The sequence below is a fragment of the Mobula birostris genome, chromosome 3 (genome assembly GCF_030028105.1).
Source record: "Mobula birostris isolate sMobBir1 chromosome 3, sMobBir1.hap1, whole genome shotgun sequence".
Classification (NCBI taxonomy): domain Eukaryota; kingdom Metazoa; phylum Chordata; class Chondrichthyes; order Myliobatiformes; family Myliobatidae; genus Mobula; species Mobula birostris.
In genome coordinates this window covers 34,936,481-34,952,149 of record NC_092372.1, presented here as the reverse complement: position 1 = coordinate 34,952,149, position 15,669 = coordinate 34,936,481, and the positions used below count along the sequence as shown (strand labels likewise).

The following is a 15,669-nucleotide window of genomic DNA, read 5'->3' as shown; positions in this document are numbered from 1 at the left end:
GCCTCAAAAATGGGACAGTTAGACCTTGAAAAGGAGTAGAACTGTATTTTCAAATGAAATGAAGTCTAATCCAAGAGACATAATTGTATCTCATGGCCCAATATCCTAACTTTATCATGAGGAGTAAGCCAGGAATGTTATGGAATGAGACTAGGTTTAACAGTACTCAAAAATCTCAAATTCATTCAAAACAAAACCCTTTGTACCTCATTCACCACACAAAGCATGTTATCATGAATGAATATGTGTCACAAAATTTTGACAGTTTATGTATGGTATCTTCCATTGACTGCCACCTGTCCTTTGAAAATACTTCATGTCTTTATTCTGTTACTGGTTGAAGCTCCTAGCTCTCCAATTACTAGCACTTAGGTTTTCCTATACTAAAGGCTGTGCAAAGACTGGTGATGCTGTCTCACCATCATCCTTTAAGCACTTAGGTTTGGTTAATAAAGTGCTGATCTTGCCAGCAATGTCACTCTCTGTGAAGGTACAGTACAAAATGGCTGGAAGATTAAAATTAAGGTTTGGACCCCTGCAGCAGCCGTTCAGGTCTAGGAATGTGTTTTAGCCCCATTAATTTTTCCAGTGTTTGTTTTATTAACCATTTATTAAATTTACTACCATTCTTTAATTTATTTAAGTTCTTCATTCTCATGAGAGGTCTACTTTCTTTAAATTTTCAGCTTTCTATGTCTATGTCTTCCTTCATTAGGGCAGATATAGAATATTTATTTAATTTCTTTGAACTAGCTACCACTCTTTTGCTTTGCTCTGTTTCAGACTGAAATTTTGAAAAGATTTCTCCATTTAATATCAAATGCAAGCTTTCTGGGAATCAGGCACCTTATTGTCCTATTAGTTATGTTCTGTTGCCTGCTCCAATAGGGTCCTCATTCATGACATTTATTACAGTTCTCCTTTGCAACATCTGATAATTTTTCTCTCTTTTCCAGGTACGGGTTACTAGTGTCTAAGCACATGCAAGTTTGATCTCTGTAGTTCTCTCCTAGATTAAACCCATCAAAATCCCAGTGAAAACTTTTGTTGTTCTCACCTTGTCTGGCCACTTGGCTTTCTCAGTTATCTGAAGCAAAGAAGGAATGGAAGTGATACATGCACCATTGGCACCTTCTAGGTACATCCAAAGAGAGTGTGGTTGAGGGCAACTGGGATGTGAGAAGTTGATTTGGTCTGAGGAGAGAATTCTATTTAATATCTTCAGTGTCTTTACTTGCCACGGTCTAGGAACTGCCATTCCAGTGATGTATGGCCCCATCACCGCATGAAGGCTAGAATATGCAGACATGCCTCCTATCTTCTTCCTTCTCTTCTATTTAATCATCTTGTTTCACACCTAATGCAAAAGGTGTACCATCAGGGTAGAAAAGTTGAATCTTTCTAACCTGCCGCCAAGCCCTTTGGTTCAACCCGTGGAATTGTTTCAGCCCACCAATGGACCAATTCATCCTTTTTTCTATTGCAACATGGCTTTTACTGTTTCATGTCAACAACATGTGTATAGATCACGCACAGAGTTTAGCAAGACATTATTTCTTTGTTGTAGTGGCTCAAATTTAGGGGCACAGTGGACTGCTGCTGATGATGGCTATCATAACTATTGCCATGAAAACTGGGCATTACTTGCATCCTTGCATCATGGTTAGGAGAATGAGAGATTAACTCATAGAAATATGCAAAGCATGACAGAGCATTTTCTCATTGTATAGAATCTGGAGCTAGATGGTCACAATTTCAGAATAAGGACTTGCTTTGTTTAGGGCTGAGCTGAGGGGAAACTTCTTTGAAAGGTTTGGACACTCAATAATAAATCAAGTTAGTAATTGATAGATTTTGAACATTATGGAATCAAGAATTATAGAATAGTGTGGAAAGGTGGGTGTTAAGATGGAAGACCAACCACAATGATCTTGAATGCTTGACTGTCACTTAGGAGAGAGATTGAAAATCTGGCTGAGGGTGCCACAACAATAACCTTTCACTCAGTGTCAGCAAGCCCAACAGGCTGATTATTGACTTCAAGAGGAGGAAATCAAAGCCCTGTAAGCCAGTTCTCATCAGGAGAATCAGAGATGGAGAGGGTTAGCAACTTTGAATTCCTTGGTGCTATCACTTTGGAACATCTGTCCTGGGCTTGGCACGTAAGTGCCATTATGGAGAAAGCACGGCAGTGCCTCTACTTCTTTAGAAGTTTGCGAAGATTTGGAATGACATCTAAAACTTTAAAAAGCTTCTATAGGTATGTGTTGGAGAGTATATTGACTGGTTGAATCACATCCTGATGTGGAAACACTAATGCCCTTGAATGGAACATCCTATAAAAAGTAGTAGATATAGCCTGGAAAGTCACGGGTAAAGCCCTCAATACCATTGAGCATACTTTATGGGATGCTGTTTATAGGAAAGCAACATCTATCATCAAGGACCCCACCATTTTGGCTATGCTCTCTTCTCACTGCTGCTGTCAAGAAGGAGGTGACAGGAGTAACAGGAGCCTCAGAACCCACATTCATCAGGTTTAGGAATAGTTAGTACCCCTCAACTATCAGGCTCTTGAACCAGAGTGGATAACCTCACTCAGCTACACTCACTCAGCACTGAACTGTTCCCACAGTCTATGGACTCACTTTCAAGGACTCTTCATCTCATATTCTTGATATTTATTGATTATTTATCTATTATTATTATTATTATTGTTTCTTTTTTTCCTTCCATTTTGTTTTTGCATAGCTTGTTGTCTTTTGCACATCGGTTGTTGGCTGTCCTCTTGGGTGCAGACCATCACAGATTCTATCGTGTTACTTGTATTTACTATGGATGCCCGCAAAAATGAATCTCAGGGTTGTATCAGATGACATATATGTATTTTGATAATAAATTTACTTTGAACTTTGAACTCTGCATGCTTGGATACAGCACTGCTGTAATCCTCACACTAGTCAGGCATTCTTTTATGCACTGAGACACAACAAGAGGTACAGTAGCTTATTTTCAAAGCAGCAGAAAAAATATTTCACATGTAGTGCTTCCTAGGTGATGCTGCAAGCTTAATGCCTATGAAATGTTACACTTGAAAGACACCACATGACAAGACAAATGCAGACACTGGTATGAAGGGAACAGCATATTCATTTCTTAAAGATGCATTACTATACTCAGAATTCCCTGTTTTCAAAGTGCCAGCTATTCAACCATGATTGTCACCTCACTGAAACAATATGTTAAATATCCAGGCCTCTCTGATAGCACTATATTGTTTGAACAATTTCATTTTAAAAATTTTCCTTACCACTGCTACACTCTTTTCCTTTTCTCTTCAAGACTCTAATTATCATTAATTTAAAACAAAAAAAAACACAAAAGCTATTTTGCTCACAAATACTCTATATAAATCTCAATTTCTGGTGAATCTTGTGAGGTGAGCCTGATTGCTATCATATCTCCCGCTCTTTCTCTGATACTTGAATATGTTAGCTTTATATCCATAGATTAACTTTCAACTCCATAAATGTTCCAACCAGTTCTCAATGAACCCTTTTTAAAATGTAAAAAAATCCAAATGTTTCTATCAACAATCTCCCTCCAGTTTTAAACTGCAGTTTTTTTGTGGTTAGGCCATTTACAAAGGTTGAATGATTACATTATTTCCCTCTAATTTACTACTTGATTGTATCTCAATTGGTTTTATGTTCCTTGCTTTTAGTCAGCAGGTATTCCATTCTACGTTATTTCGTCCTGGCTGTCAGCAAAAGCTCAAGACCTTTCCAGGCCACTTCATCCACCCATGATGCTTGAACTCACATCTACCTCATTTTAGGTCTCCTAAAGAATTACAACCATCTGTTCTATTTTTGTGGAATGGGTCGCAATTTTAATCTCTAATCCTTCTACAAAGAACTATACATGAACATGGAGAATCAGTTATACAAATTTTGTGGTAGACTTACGCTCTTATGCCCCTGACAGACATTAAAAGTGCCTACAGGATATTAGGCCTAACTAGTTAGGTTTTCTTACGGAGTTTGTTTTTCAGTATATTATGTTCACTGTACACTGGAGTATCTAATTTACTTGAATTGTGAACAAAATTTCTTTCTGGAAAATAATTTCCATACATTTATTATATTTATTTGGCTAAATAAGTGCCTTAAAAGTCTAAGTGTAGAAGGTGCGGCAAACACTGTGACCTGCAAGTTCTCTATTTCTTCCTTAATACTGCCCGGCAGCACTGTAGGAGTTATCTGAAGAGCATTTGCAGATGGACAGCTAATGTTGGCTTTATGTAAATGCCCATATCCAATAAAAGTAAGAAAAAGAACAGCAATTACATAGAAATCTATAGCACATTACAGGCCTTTTGGCCCACAATGTTGTACCGACCATGCAACCTACTCAATTACCTTGTAACATTCCAATTTTATTAGATAGGAATAACATGATCTCCGTATTTGGTTTAGATTTAATATTATGTAAATGTGATCAGAGAAACCCATGACTTTTTTCAAGCCTCACCTGCACATTTTGGATGAACTATCAATACTTGTCATATCTCTGCACATGATTCGACTCACAACAAAATTCAATTTTGGAACAAGCCCTCAGATAATTTCTGAGATCAGGCAATAGGGTGGTTAATGGCTAGAATTTAATTTCAAGTGTTATACGAAATAAGTGTGATACGTCTTTTAGTTTATTTACATTTATACTTTAAGGTAGTGCAGATGTAGGCTAATTAGCAGCAACGTCCCGTTTGAAGATTTTGACTCTTCACCTGATTATGATTGTAGAGTAACACATACAAAGTGCTGGAGCAACTCAGGAGATCAAGCAGCACCTATGGGAAGGAATAACCAGTTGACATTTTGGGCTGAGACATCGACATCGACTGTTTACTCCTTTCCATAGACGCTCTCTGACCTGCGGAGTTCCTCCAGCATTTTGTATGTGTTACTCTAGATTTACAGCATCTGTAAGATGTCTTGTGATTATGATTGTAGTCAGTAGAATTAATTTTGCAATATTTTACATGAATAGCTTTTAGCCTTAAACTATTGAATGTCTGTGTAAATTTGTATAAAGGGGAAGGAAATAACATGTATTTTGGGAATTTATTAAGATGTCTTTTCATAGAAAACAAGAGTGTGATGTCCATTGATATTCTTTGGGCAAGGTGTGCTCACTCCCCAGATGGCTGTGAGTACACTGTACAATGAATGCTTAAAATGGTACTTGTTCAGAAAGGTTCTCTTTAAACTTATTTTATACACATATGCAGATCTATAGCACATGCACACCACTGTCTAATGTTTAAAAATATTAATTTGGGATGTGTTGAGTTGTCCACAAAATCTGCCAGTATCAAACCAACAAAGGCCCAATTATGCCAAATGATAGGAGTTATTCTGCAGTTTCTGTTTGGAACACCTGTGCAAATTAGATAGATTTTTCCATTACTAATCAAAATCATTAATTTTCCTTTACACTTTCTGCTGACCTTTTATGGGTATTTTCTGAATGGGAGAGAACAGATGAAAAATGTATTTGCCTCCAAGTCTCTGATTCAGCATTGCTATATTTGGCCTTTGTGTTCTATTGCTTCTTCAAATAGAAGTTCTAAACATACCTCAAAGCATCAAGTATTTGATGTCAGTTTTAGGAGATGACTTTAACAATTAATTAACCTATGGAAGCTCTTTTGGTGATATTAACAGTTTTAGGCATTTCTTTATCTACATTATTTCATGACATGATACATCAGACCACATCCACCACTGAAACCCATTGCGGATTCTAGTTGAACCTCAGAGTGTGGTTCCCATTTAAGGTGTAAAGGAGACAGATTGGAAACTTCTTTTTCAGTTCTAATTATTCATTGGCTCTAAACGAGGACTAAAAGATTGCTATGTTATCGGTGGCTACTGAGTCCTTCAGTTTGAACATTTTTATCTATGTCAAAGAAATTGGAGGCAGTCTACATTTACTGTAAATATATAACTTCACTCAAGTAAGAATCCAATCATCAGTTTCTAATGTGATCTTCTGTGATTTTAAACATTTTTAACGTACCAGAACATTGACATGAGGATCACAGCCAGCAACAACACCCAATACCAATCTCCTTTGTCAGAAAATACAGCCAGTAGAGTACCAACCAATATGCCATTGTACCCAGAAAGCCCTGCTGCAATCATGGACCTGAAAAGTTCAAAGTCATGAAACAGTTAATTTTGAAATAAACAAATTTTAAAATATTAAAACTGGTTTGATTTGAAATTGTTAAGTGGCAATCTGGAGTTCCTGATCAATTTTTCTGTCATTTTAAACAAAATTTATTGGTGCAGCTAATGGAAAAAGTTGTGGAATTTTAATCATTAAGTAGTTTCATTGGAACAGCGTTTCAAAGTTTTAGAAAAGATAGAGGAGGAGGTAAAAGAGGTGGTTTAGTTATACCATTATTCAGAGCCCACATCACAGCTGCAGTCAGAGAAGACATAATGGAGAGGTCAGACACAGAGTTTGGGTAGAACTCAAGAATAGGAGGGGTGCAATCATGCTGATGGGATTGTACTACAGACCCTCTAATAGCAACTGGGACATTGGGGAACAAATATGTAATTAGATTAAAGAAATGTGTAAAAATTAATAGGGATGTTGTCTTGGGGTATTTCAACTTCCCTAAGACAAACTGCGATCCTCTTAGTGCAAAGAGTTTAAGTGGGGCAGAATTTGTTAATTTGGAAGGTTTCTTAAATCAATATGTGGACAGTCCAATAAGAGGAGGGCCCGTACTGGACCTGGTGTAGCTATAGATAAGGATAGGTATGGTCCTTGGGGGGGTGGGGGGAGCCTTAAATTGGAGTAGGGCAAATTACAAGGGCATTAGGTAGGAACTAAGAAGCATTAATTGGGAACACCATTTCTTTGGCAAGTCCGCATCAGGCATGTGAAGGATGTTTAAAGATCAATTCTCCAGAGTACAGGAAAGGTATGCTACTGTTAGAAGGAAAGACAGGGATGGAAAGATAAGAAAATTGTGGATGTCTAAAGAGGTGATGAATTTAGTGAAGAAAAAATGGAAAACTATACAAAGCTTCAGAAGTCAGGATCAAACAAAATCCATGAGAAGTATAAAAATCCAGAAAAGAACTAAAGAGGGAATTAGGAAAACCAGGAGGGGCCATGAAAAGTCCTTGGCAAGTAGGATTAAGGTGAATCCCAAGGCATTCTATACATACATCAAGAGCAAGAAGATAACTATGAAGAGGGTGGGACCACTCAAGTGTAAAGGAGGGAACATTTGCTTGGATGTGGAGAATGTGAGTGAGGTACTTATTGAGTACTTCGCTTCAGCAACTGCTAAGGGAGAGGATGTGGAGGGCCAGAAGTTCAGCACTGAGTTGTATAAGTATGTTAGGGCCTCCTAATGAGTATTAAGATGGATGCCCCCAGGACCTGATAAGATTTACCCCAGGTTATTGAAGAAGGCAAAAGACAAGATTGCTGGGCTCTTGACCAGTATCTTCATGTGCTCTCTAGCCACAGGCGAGGTCCTGGAGGACTGGAGAGTGGCTAATGTTATACCTCTATTTAAGAAGGGAACAAAGGAAAATCCTGGGAACTATAGGCCGGTGAGTCTCACTTCTGTTGTAGGGAAATTGCTGGAGAAAATTCTTAAGGATAGGATATATGACCATTTGGAAACCATTAGCCTGATTAGGGAGAGTCAGCATGGCTTTAATGTGTGACAAGTTGTGCCTTACCAACTTGATAATTTTTTTGACAATGTGATGACAGAGATGGATAGGAGTAGGGCAGTGGAAGTTGTCTGCATGGATTTTAGTAAGGTGTCTGACAAAGTCCCTCATGAGAGGCTAATCCAGAAGATTACGATGCATGGAATCCACGGCGAATTGGCTGTTGGGATTCAGAAATGGCTTGTGCATAGAGGACAAAGGGTAGTGGTAGAAGGAACTTATTCAAACTGGAGGTCTGTAATTAGTGGTTTCTGCAGGGATCTCTGCTGTTTGTGATATATATAAATGATCTGGGTGAAAATGTAGATGGGTGGGTCAGTAAGTTTGTGGATGATACCAAGAATGATGGAGTTGTGCGTATTGTAGAAGACTGGCAAAGAATAGAGCACAATATAGATCAGTTGCAGATATGGGCAGAGAAATGGCAGATGGAGTTTAACCCAGATAAATGTGAAGTGTTGCACCCCTGGAGGGCAAATGCAAGGAGGCAGTACACTGTAAGGGCAAAATCTTTAACAGTGTTGCTGAGCAGAGAGATTTTGGGATCCAAGCTCATACTCCTTGAAATTAGTTATACAGGTTGATGAAGTGGTTAAGGAGGCTTATGGAATGCTTGCTTTTATTAGTCAAGGCATTGAGTTCAAAAGTCAAGAAGTTATGTTGCAACTTTATAAATCTCTAGCTTTGGCGTCATCTGGAGTATTGCGTACATTTCTGGTCGCCCCACTGTAGGAAGGATGTTGAGGCATTGGAGAGGGTGCAGCAGAGGTTTACCTGGGTGCTACCTTATTTAGAAGGCATGTGCTATCATGAGAGGCTGGATAAATTTGGATTGTTTTATCTGGAGCTCCAGAGGCTGAGGGGAGATCTGACAGAGGTTTACAAGATTATGAGAGGCAGAGATAGAGTGGACAGAGGGTATCTGTTTCCCAGGGTTGAAATGTTGAAATATCTAATACCAGAAGGCGTGCACTGAGGTGAAAAGGGGTAGGTTCAGGGGGATGTGAGGGGTGAGTTTTTTATTCAGAGATTTGTGGATGCCTGGAATGCACTGCCTGGTATGGTGGTAGAGAGAAATACATTGGAGGTTTTTAAGAGATGTAAGAAAGCTGGAGGGATATGGACATGCTGTAGGTAGGAGGGATTAGTGTTTGGGTTGTTTTTAAATTTGCTTTTTAGCTGTTTTGGCACAATATTGTGGGCTGAATGGCCTGTTACTATGTTGTACTCTTCTATGTTCTTTATGTTTTGTAATAAGTCAGATTTAAGACATATTAATCTAAATTTACCAAGTTACCTATTTTACATGGATAAGAACTAAAGCAATAAAAACACTTTAAATGTTGCCTGAGAGTTCTGGTTCATTTCAAATTTTACACTTGGCAATATGTTTCAACAGGAACTTTGAAGGCAAAAGAATGCACCCTTGCACAAACTGCGTCAATTACTTGCATCTAACCTCAAGGTCAGAAAAGAACTGTATATTGGTATGAGATCATATTTTTCATCTTTTGATCTTCCACTGAAACTTCATTCTCTCAACTTCTAAACTATAATTACTCCATCCTCTTCTTGCCTGTCTGTTGTTTCAACGTTAATATGCCTGAAAGTTTGTCAGTGGCCAGGATGGGAGACTGCAAATGATAATCAGTTTGTGACAATATATTTGGATGGACATGGGTGAAACCTGCTCTTCTGGGTTTTCCAAAAGCAAAAATGTATCCTCCCGAATACACACTTTTATCCTAAATTTGTCCATATCTCCAAGCAATTGTCAGCTCTGTTTAATCTTTTTTTTCCCTTCTGCCCTGAGGTCCTAGTTACTGCTTAGAGAATTACTAAAGGGATCTAGAGGTTTGTAAGCTAGTTTCTTGGCAATCAATGACAGAATCTTACATTAAACTCGTATACAAAATGGTACAATAAGTGGAAAATTTCACAACACCATTTCAATAATTTTTATGAGACCAGTTTGAGCATCACATATTTGTTACCAACATACATTTACCTGTCATGATTGAGCAAAAGTGCCGACAAAGTTGCGAACACTGTCCCAAGGAAGCCATTCAGTGCCCACCATGGATTCTGCACAATGAGTCCAATTAAAATAACAAGCCCACTCAGAGGATTGTTGACAAACATCACCTGAGCAGTACCACGCATGACCCAGTCGATAAATTGAAACATAATGTTCTGCTCTGAAATATGGCCAGAGAAAACAGTATATGACCATTAAATCACTTTGTGAACAACAGGCTTATAACTGTGGATTTTGGATGCTGCCATGCAAATGTAATTTGAAGCCTAAAGTAACATTATTACAGCAGGTATTTTATATAGTAACTCAAAAAATTGCACTGATTTTTTGAATGAAATTCTGATGTATGTTTGATGTTCATTGAACTACTGTATCTTACATTCAATGTATTAAATCTGCTGCGTACTTAGTGCAATCATTTTAGGAGAAATTGCTGAATAGGATCTCATCTACTGACTTTGTGTGTTACACTGGTCAGAACTTATTACTTGACTTCCACAATTCCAGCTTTCGTGCTTGCCCTTTCCTCTCAGATAACCTGGAATACAGACCCAACTTTTTAGTTTCTTGTGTTATTTCCAGCTTGTGTCAGAACTGGTACATTCTGATGAAATGCGGTCGAAATGAAACATTCTTCTCTGTTTTGCTTTTTCTGCATGTGCTGCATGACCAGCTGAGCGTTTCCAGCATTCCCTATTCTTTTATTAGACTTCCCTTATTTTGCATAAAATATTGGTTTCCACAGTTCCAGCATGGTATTTTAAAAATGTTTTACCTCCTCCATTCGCTATCTTCATTAATTTCACTCTATTTAAAATTTAGATGGTAGAGCCAGATACAATTACAATTTTTAAAGAGATTTTTAGACAGGTACTTCAATAGGCAAGGCGCAGAAGGAAAAGGATCTAATGTGGACAAATGGGATGAGGGTAGTTGAGCAAGAAGGTTGTCAGGGAACTGACAGGCCAATAGGCCCATTTCTGTGCTGTACAACTCTGACACCTTCTCACAGATCATTAATGATAAACAAGCCTTCTTCACTTTTTTTTCACCCCCATTATATTAATTCTCCTTGTTTTCTGTAAACCTCCTCCTTCCCTGTAACTTGAAACATGCCAAGCTGTTCCTACTTCTCAGTCTGAAACATTAACTCTTTGCATCTTCATCGGCGCTGCCTGTTCTGCTATTCCAGCATTCGCATTTATTTCAGAGTTCCCATCTTCCCGTCCCTCTACGTCAATCATTTCAACCCAAATTCATGCATATACAACTCAAACAAATTTACATTCAATCTTATATTTCTATATCTTTTCAAAATGCAAACTGTACAATTTTTGACTAATCACTCTTAAAATAACCTTTGACACCCACCGCAGGATAGTCAGCATCTGAATTGGTTCTGGAATCGCAAGATTATGTGAGTTGTGCAATTGAATTTCTGGTCAGTCATGACTCCAGAATATTGAAGGTAGAGTCCGGGTGATTGTAATGCTATTAAACATCGAGAGGGCTGTTTGACTTTCTATTGTTGGAGTTGTTACTGGCTATTACATGGTGTAGATTTGACTTACCATTTACCAGGTAATAGGTGACTGTTCCCAAGTCTTGGGGAATGCTGACATGGGCAAGTTTATTCCATAAGCAGTTCTGAATAGAATTAAATATTGTGTAATCACCAGCATTACTTTTTGAATCCACAAAATATTCTATCCTGTTAACACACACAAAATGCTGGAGGAACTCGGCAGGCCGGCAAGCATCTATGGAAAAGAGTAAACAGTCGACATATTGGGCCGAGACCCTGCCTCAGGACTGGAGACAAAAGATGAGAAGTCAGATTAAGAAAGTGGGGAGTGGGGAGAAAGAAGTACAGGGTGGTAGGTGCCAGGTGAAACTGGGAGAAAGAGATAAAGGGCTGGAGAAGGGGGTATCTGATAAGAGAGAACAGAAGGCCATGAAAGAAAGGGAACAGGGAGGAGTACCAGAGGGAGGTGATGGGAAGGTAAGGAGCTCAGGTGAGCGAGGGAAAAGGGGATGGGGAATGGTGAAGGACAGGGTGGGGGGGTGCTATTACCAGAAGTTGGAGAAATTGCTACTCATGCCATCAGGTCGGAGGCTACTTCGACAGAATACAAGGTGTCACTTCTCCAGCCTGCGTGTGGCCTCATCATGGCAGTAGAGAGGCCATGGACTGACACGTCAGAATGGGAATGGGAAGTAGAATTCAATAGGAGATCCTGCTTTTTCTGGCAAATGGAGGGTAGGTGCTTGGCAAAGTGGTCTCCCAATCTATGTTGGGTCTCACCGATATACAGGAGGTCACACTAGGATCACTGGACACAGTATATGCCCACAACAAACTCACAGGTGAAATGTCGCATCATCTAGAAGGACTGATTGGGGCCCTGAATGGTATTGAGGGAGGAGGTGTAGGGGCAGGTGTGGCATTTGTTATGCTTGCAAGGAAAAGTACCAGGAGGGAGATCAGTGGGGAGGGGCGAATGGACAAGGGAGTTGTGTAGGGAGCGATCTCTGTGGAAAGTGGAAAGATATGCTTGGTGGTGGGATCCTGTTGTAGATGGCTGCATGTGGAGGCTGGTGGTTTGGTCAGTGAGGACAGGATATACCTCTTCCCACTCTGTCACTTGTAAAAATGCCATCCCTTTCTCTCAATTCCTCCGTCTCTGTAGCATCTGCTCTCAACATGAGGCTTTTCATTTCAGAACTAATGAGATGTCCTCCTTTTTCAAAGAAAGGGGCCCTGCACCATCAACGCAGCCCTCACCTACATATCTTCCATTTTGTGCAAGTCTGCCATCACCCCATTAACCTGGAATAGGGTTCCTCGTGTCCTCACATCCAGCCTTCGCATCCAGCATATAATTCTCCATAACGTCCGCCATCTCCAACGGGACCCCATCATCGTGCACATCTTTCCCTCCCCCCCCCCCCACTCCCTATGCAACTCTCTTCTCCAATCGTCCCTCCCCACTGACCTCCCTTCTGGTACTTATCCTTGCAAGTGAAACAAGTGCTACACCTGCCCCTACACCACCTCCCTCACTACCATTCAGGGTATCTTACCTTCCAAGTGAGGCAACACTTCACCTGTGAGTCAGTTGGGGTCACCTACTGTATCCAGTGATTCTGGTGTGGCCTCCTGTAAATCAGTGAGATCTGATGTAGATTGCGAAAGAGGTTTGCCAAGCACCTATGCTTCGTCTGACAGAAGAAGTGGGATCTCGCAGTGGCCACTCATTTTAATTCCACTTCCCATTCCCATTCAGATATGTCAATCCATGGCCTCCTCTACTGTTGTGATGAGGCCACATTCAGGTTGGAGGAACAACACCTATATTCTGTCTGGAGCCTCCAACCTGATGTTGATTTCTTGAGCTTTGGTAACTTCCTCCAACTTCACCATTCCCCTTCTCATGTCCCTCTCTCATCTCATCTCCTTACCTGCCCATCACCCCCCTCTGGTGCTCCATGGTCTTCTGTCCTCTCCTATCAGATTCCCCCTTCTCCAGCTCTTTATCTCTTTCACCTATCGGCTTCCCAGCTCTTTACTTCACCCCTCTCCCACTCCCAGTTTCACCTCTCACCTACTAACTTGCACTTCTTCCTCCCCTTCCTCCACTTTCTCACTCTGACCTCATCTTTTTTCTTCAGTCCTGATGAAGGGTCTTGGCCTGAAATGTCGACTGTTTACTCTTTTCCATAGATGCTGCCTGGCCTGCTGAGTTCCTCCAGCATTTTGTGTGTGTTTCCTGGATTTCCAGCATCTGTAGATTTTCTCTCGTTTCTTTTTCCTATCCTGTTGGAGTTTATCTAATTATTGTATTTTGTAAGATTCCTCCACGCACCTGCTGCTGCATCTCAATTCATCAATCCTTTCCTTTAGGTTCGGAATCAGGTTTATTCATCACATATAGATCAAGACCGATAGTGAAATGCGTCACTGGTGTTAACGAGCAGCGCACCAGAGATGCGTGGGGACGGCTTGCAAGTGTCGCCTCACATTGCATCGCCAATGTAGAATGCCAAAAATGTTCCACAGGACAATACAGGCTGCAGAAACAACACTGGCAAAACAAGCCCTGTTTCCACCTCTCCCATCCACCCACTCACACACCCAGAAAGACCTACAGTTTTCCAGTTAAGTCTGCCGAGATAAACTAACTAGGTTATGTTTTCACTGACTTGTGAGCCATTAACTCTCTTTCACACTGCACCCAAGGCCTGATGCTTTACTTTTGGCATTGACGTTGAGTGCAACTTAAGCATTAACTTTAATATTCATTGGTGCCGGCATCCAGATAACAACACACTGTCTCCATCTTATCCACCAGGACAGCAAGAGATGAACCAGAAAGTGTAATAGCCTTCCCCATTCAACACACTCCTATGGAAAAGCTACACAATGTTGATTTTAGTGTTTACTGAGCGTGGATGATTTAATTTCCAAATTTTATTTATTTAATTTATATTTAATATATTTATTTAGAGATACACCATAGTAACAGGCCCTTCCAACTCAACAAGCCCCCACTGCCCAAATACACCCATGTTACCAACCATTCTATGTGTGGTGGAGAGTCTATTGACTGGCTGCATCACAGCCTGGTATGGGAACACCAATGCCCTCGAACAAAAATTCCCACAGAAGTAGTGGTTACGATTCAATCCCTCATGGGTAAAGCCATTGCCTCCATTGAGCACATCTACACTGAACGCTGTCGCAGGAAAGCTGCATCCACCACTGGGGACACCCCCTCTCCTCCCCCCCCCCACCCCCACCACAGACATGCTCTCTTCTCACAGCTGCCATCAGGAAGAAGGTGCAGGAGCCTCAGGAACCACAGCACCTGGTCCAGGAACGGTTATTACTCCTCCACCACTGGGCTTTTGAAACAGTGGGGATAAACCACACAACTTCACTTGATCCATCAGTGAACTGTTCTCACAATCCAAGCAACAAGCACAAAATGCTGGAGGAACTCAGCAGGCCAGGCAGCATCTATGGAAAGAAGTACAGTTGATGTTTCGGGCAGAGACCCTTTGGCAGGACTCTTCACAGTCTATGGACTCACTTTCAAGGACTCTTCATCTCAAGCTTTCGATATTTATTACTTACTTATCATTTGTTTTTGCACACTGGTTGTTTGTCTGCCCTGTTGGGTGTGGTCTTTCATTGATTCTGTAATGTTCCCCCAAGAAAATTAATCTCAGGGTTGTAGATGGGGACATATATGTACTTTGAAATTTACTTTGAGCTTTGACCTTTGACCTTTGAACTGGTGTATTTTGGGAATGTGGGAGGAACCCAGTGCATCCAGAGGAAACCACTGTAGTCACAGGGAGAAGATACAAATAACTTTACAGACAGAGGTGGAATTGAACTCAAATCACTGGTGCTGACAAAGCATTATGCTAACTGTTATGCCGTGGTGCTGCCTCCATTTATTATTTAGATTTTCTAAAAGCTTAGTTTTTATTTGCAGTAAACAAGTGCCTGTAGCATGTCGGTCAACCAGGTAATGAAGCAACAGTTAGAGAGGATCCCAAGCTTGTGCTTCCTGGGAACATCAGCATGCGGCTTCTTCCAAGACACAATGCAATGTCTAATGAATATGATCTTCTCTAAGTAAGGAAAAGTATTTAAGGAACAAAAGAAGTAAATTAACAAAGAGAGGTCTGGCTTGCCAGGTGGCATACTTGTGAAGTAGCATTGATTTCTGAATGGGTGAGGGTTGGGGAGTCCAAAATTAGAGGGCACAGATACAAGATAAGAGAGAGAGCGAGTAAAAAGAGACCTGAGAGGTAACTTCTTTGTACAAAGGATGGTGAGTACCT

At 40.4% G+C, this 15,669-nt stretch overlaps 1 protein-coding gene across 4 annotated transcripts in view; it reads right to left on the bottom strand.

Moving 5' to 3' along the window:
- Window positions 1-15,669, bottom strand: part of LOC140194964 (urea transporter 2-like) — a 93,005-nt gene that overhangs the window by 40,073 nt on the left and 37,263 nt on the right. For all 4 annotated transcript variants that reach the window (XM_072252446.1, XM_072252445.1, XM_072252447.1 and 1 more), the window contains 2 exons: window positions 9,784-9,973; window positions 6,088-6,216 (listed from right to left, as the gene is read on the bottom strand). In XM_072252446.1, coding sequence (XP_072108547.1) covers window positions 6,088-6,216; window positions 9,784-9,973 — 319 coding nt within the window. The remainder of the gene's footprint in view (window positions 1-6,087; window positions 6,217-9,783; window positions 9,974-15,669) is intronic.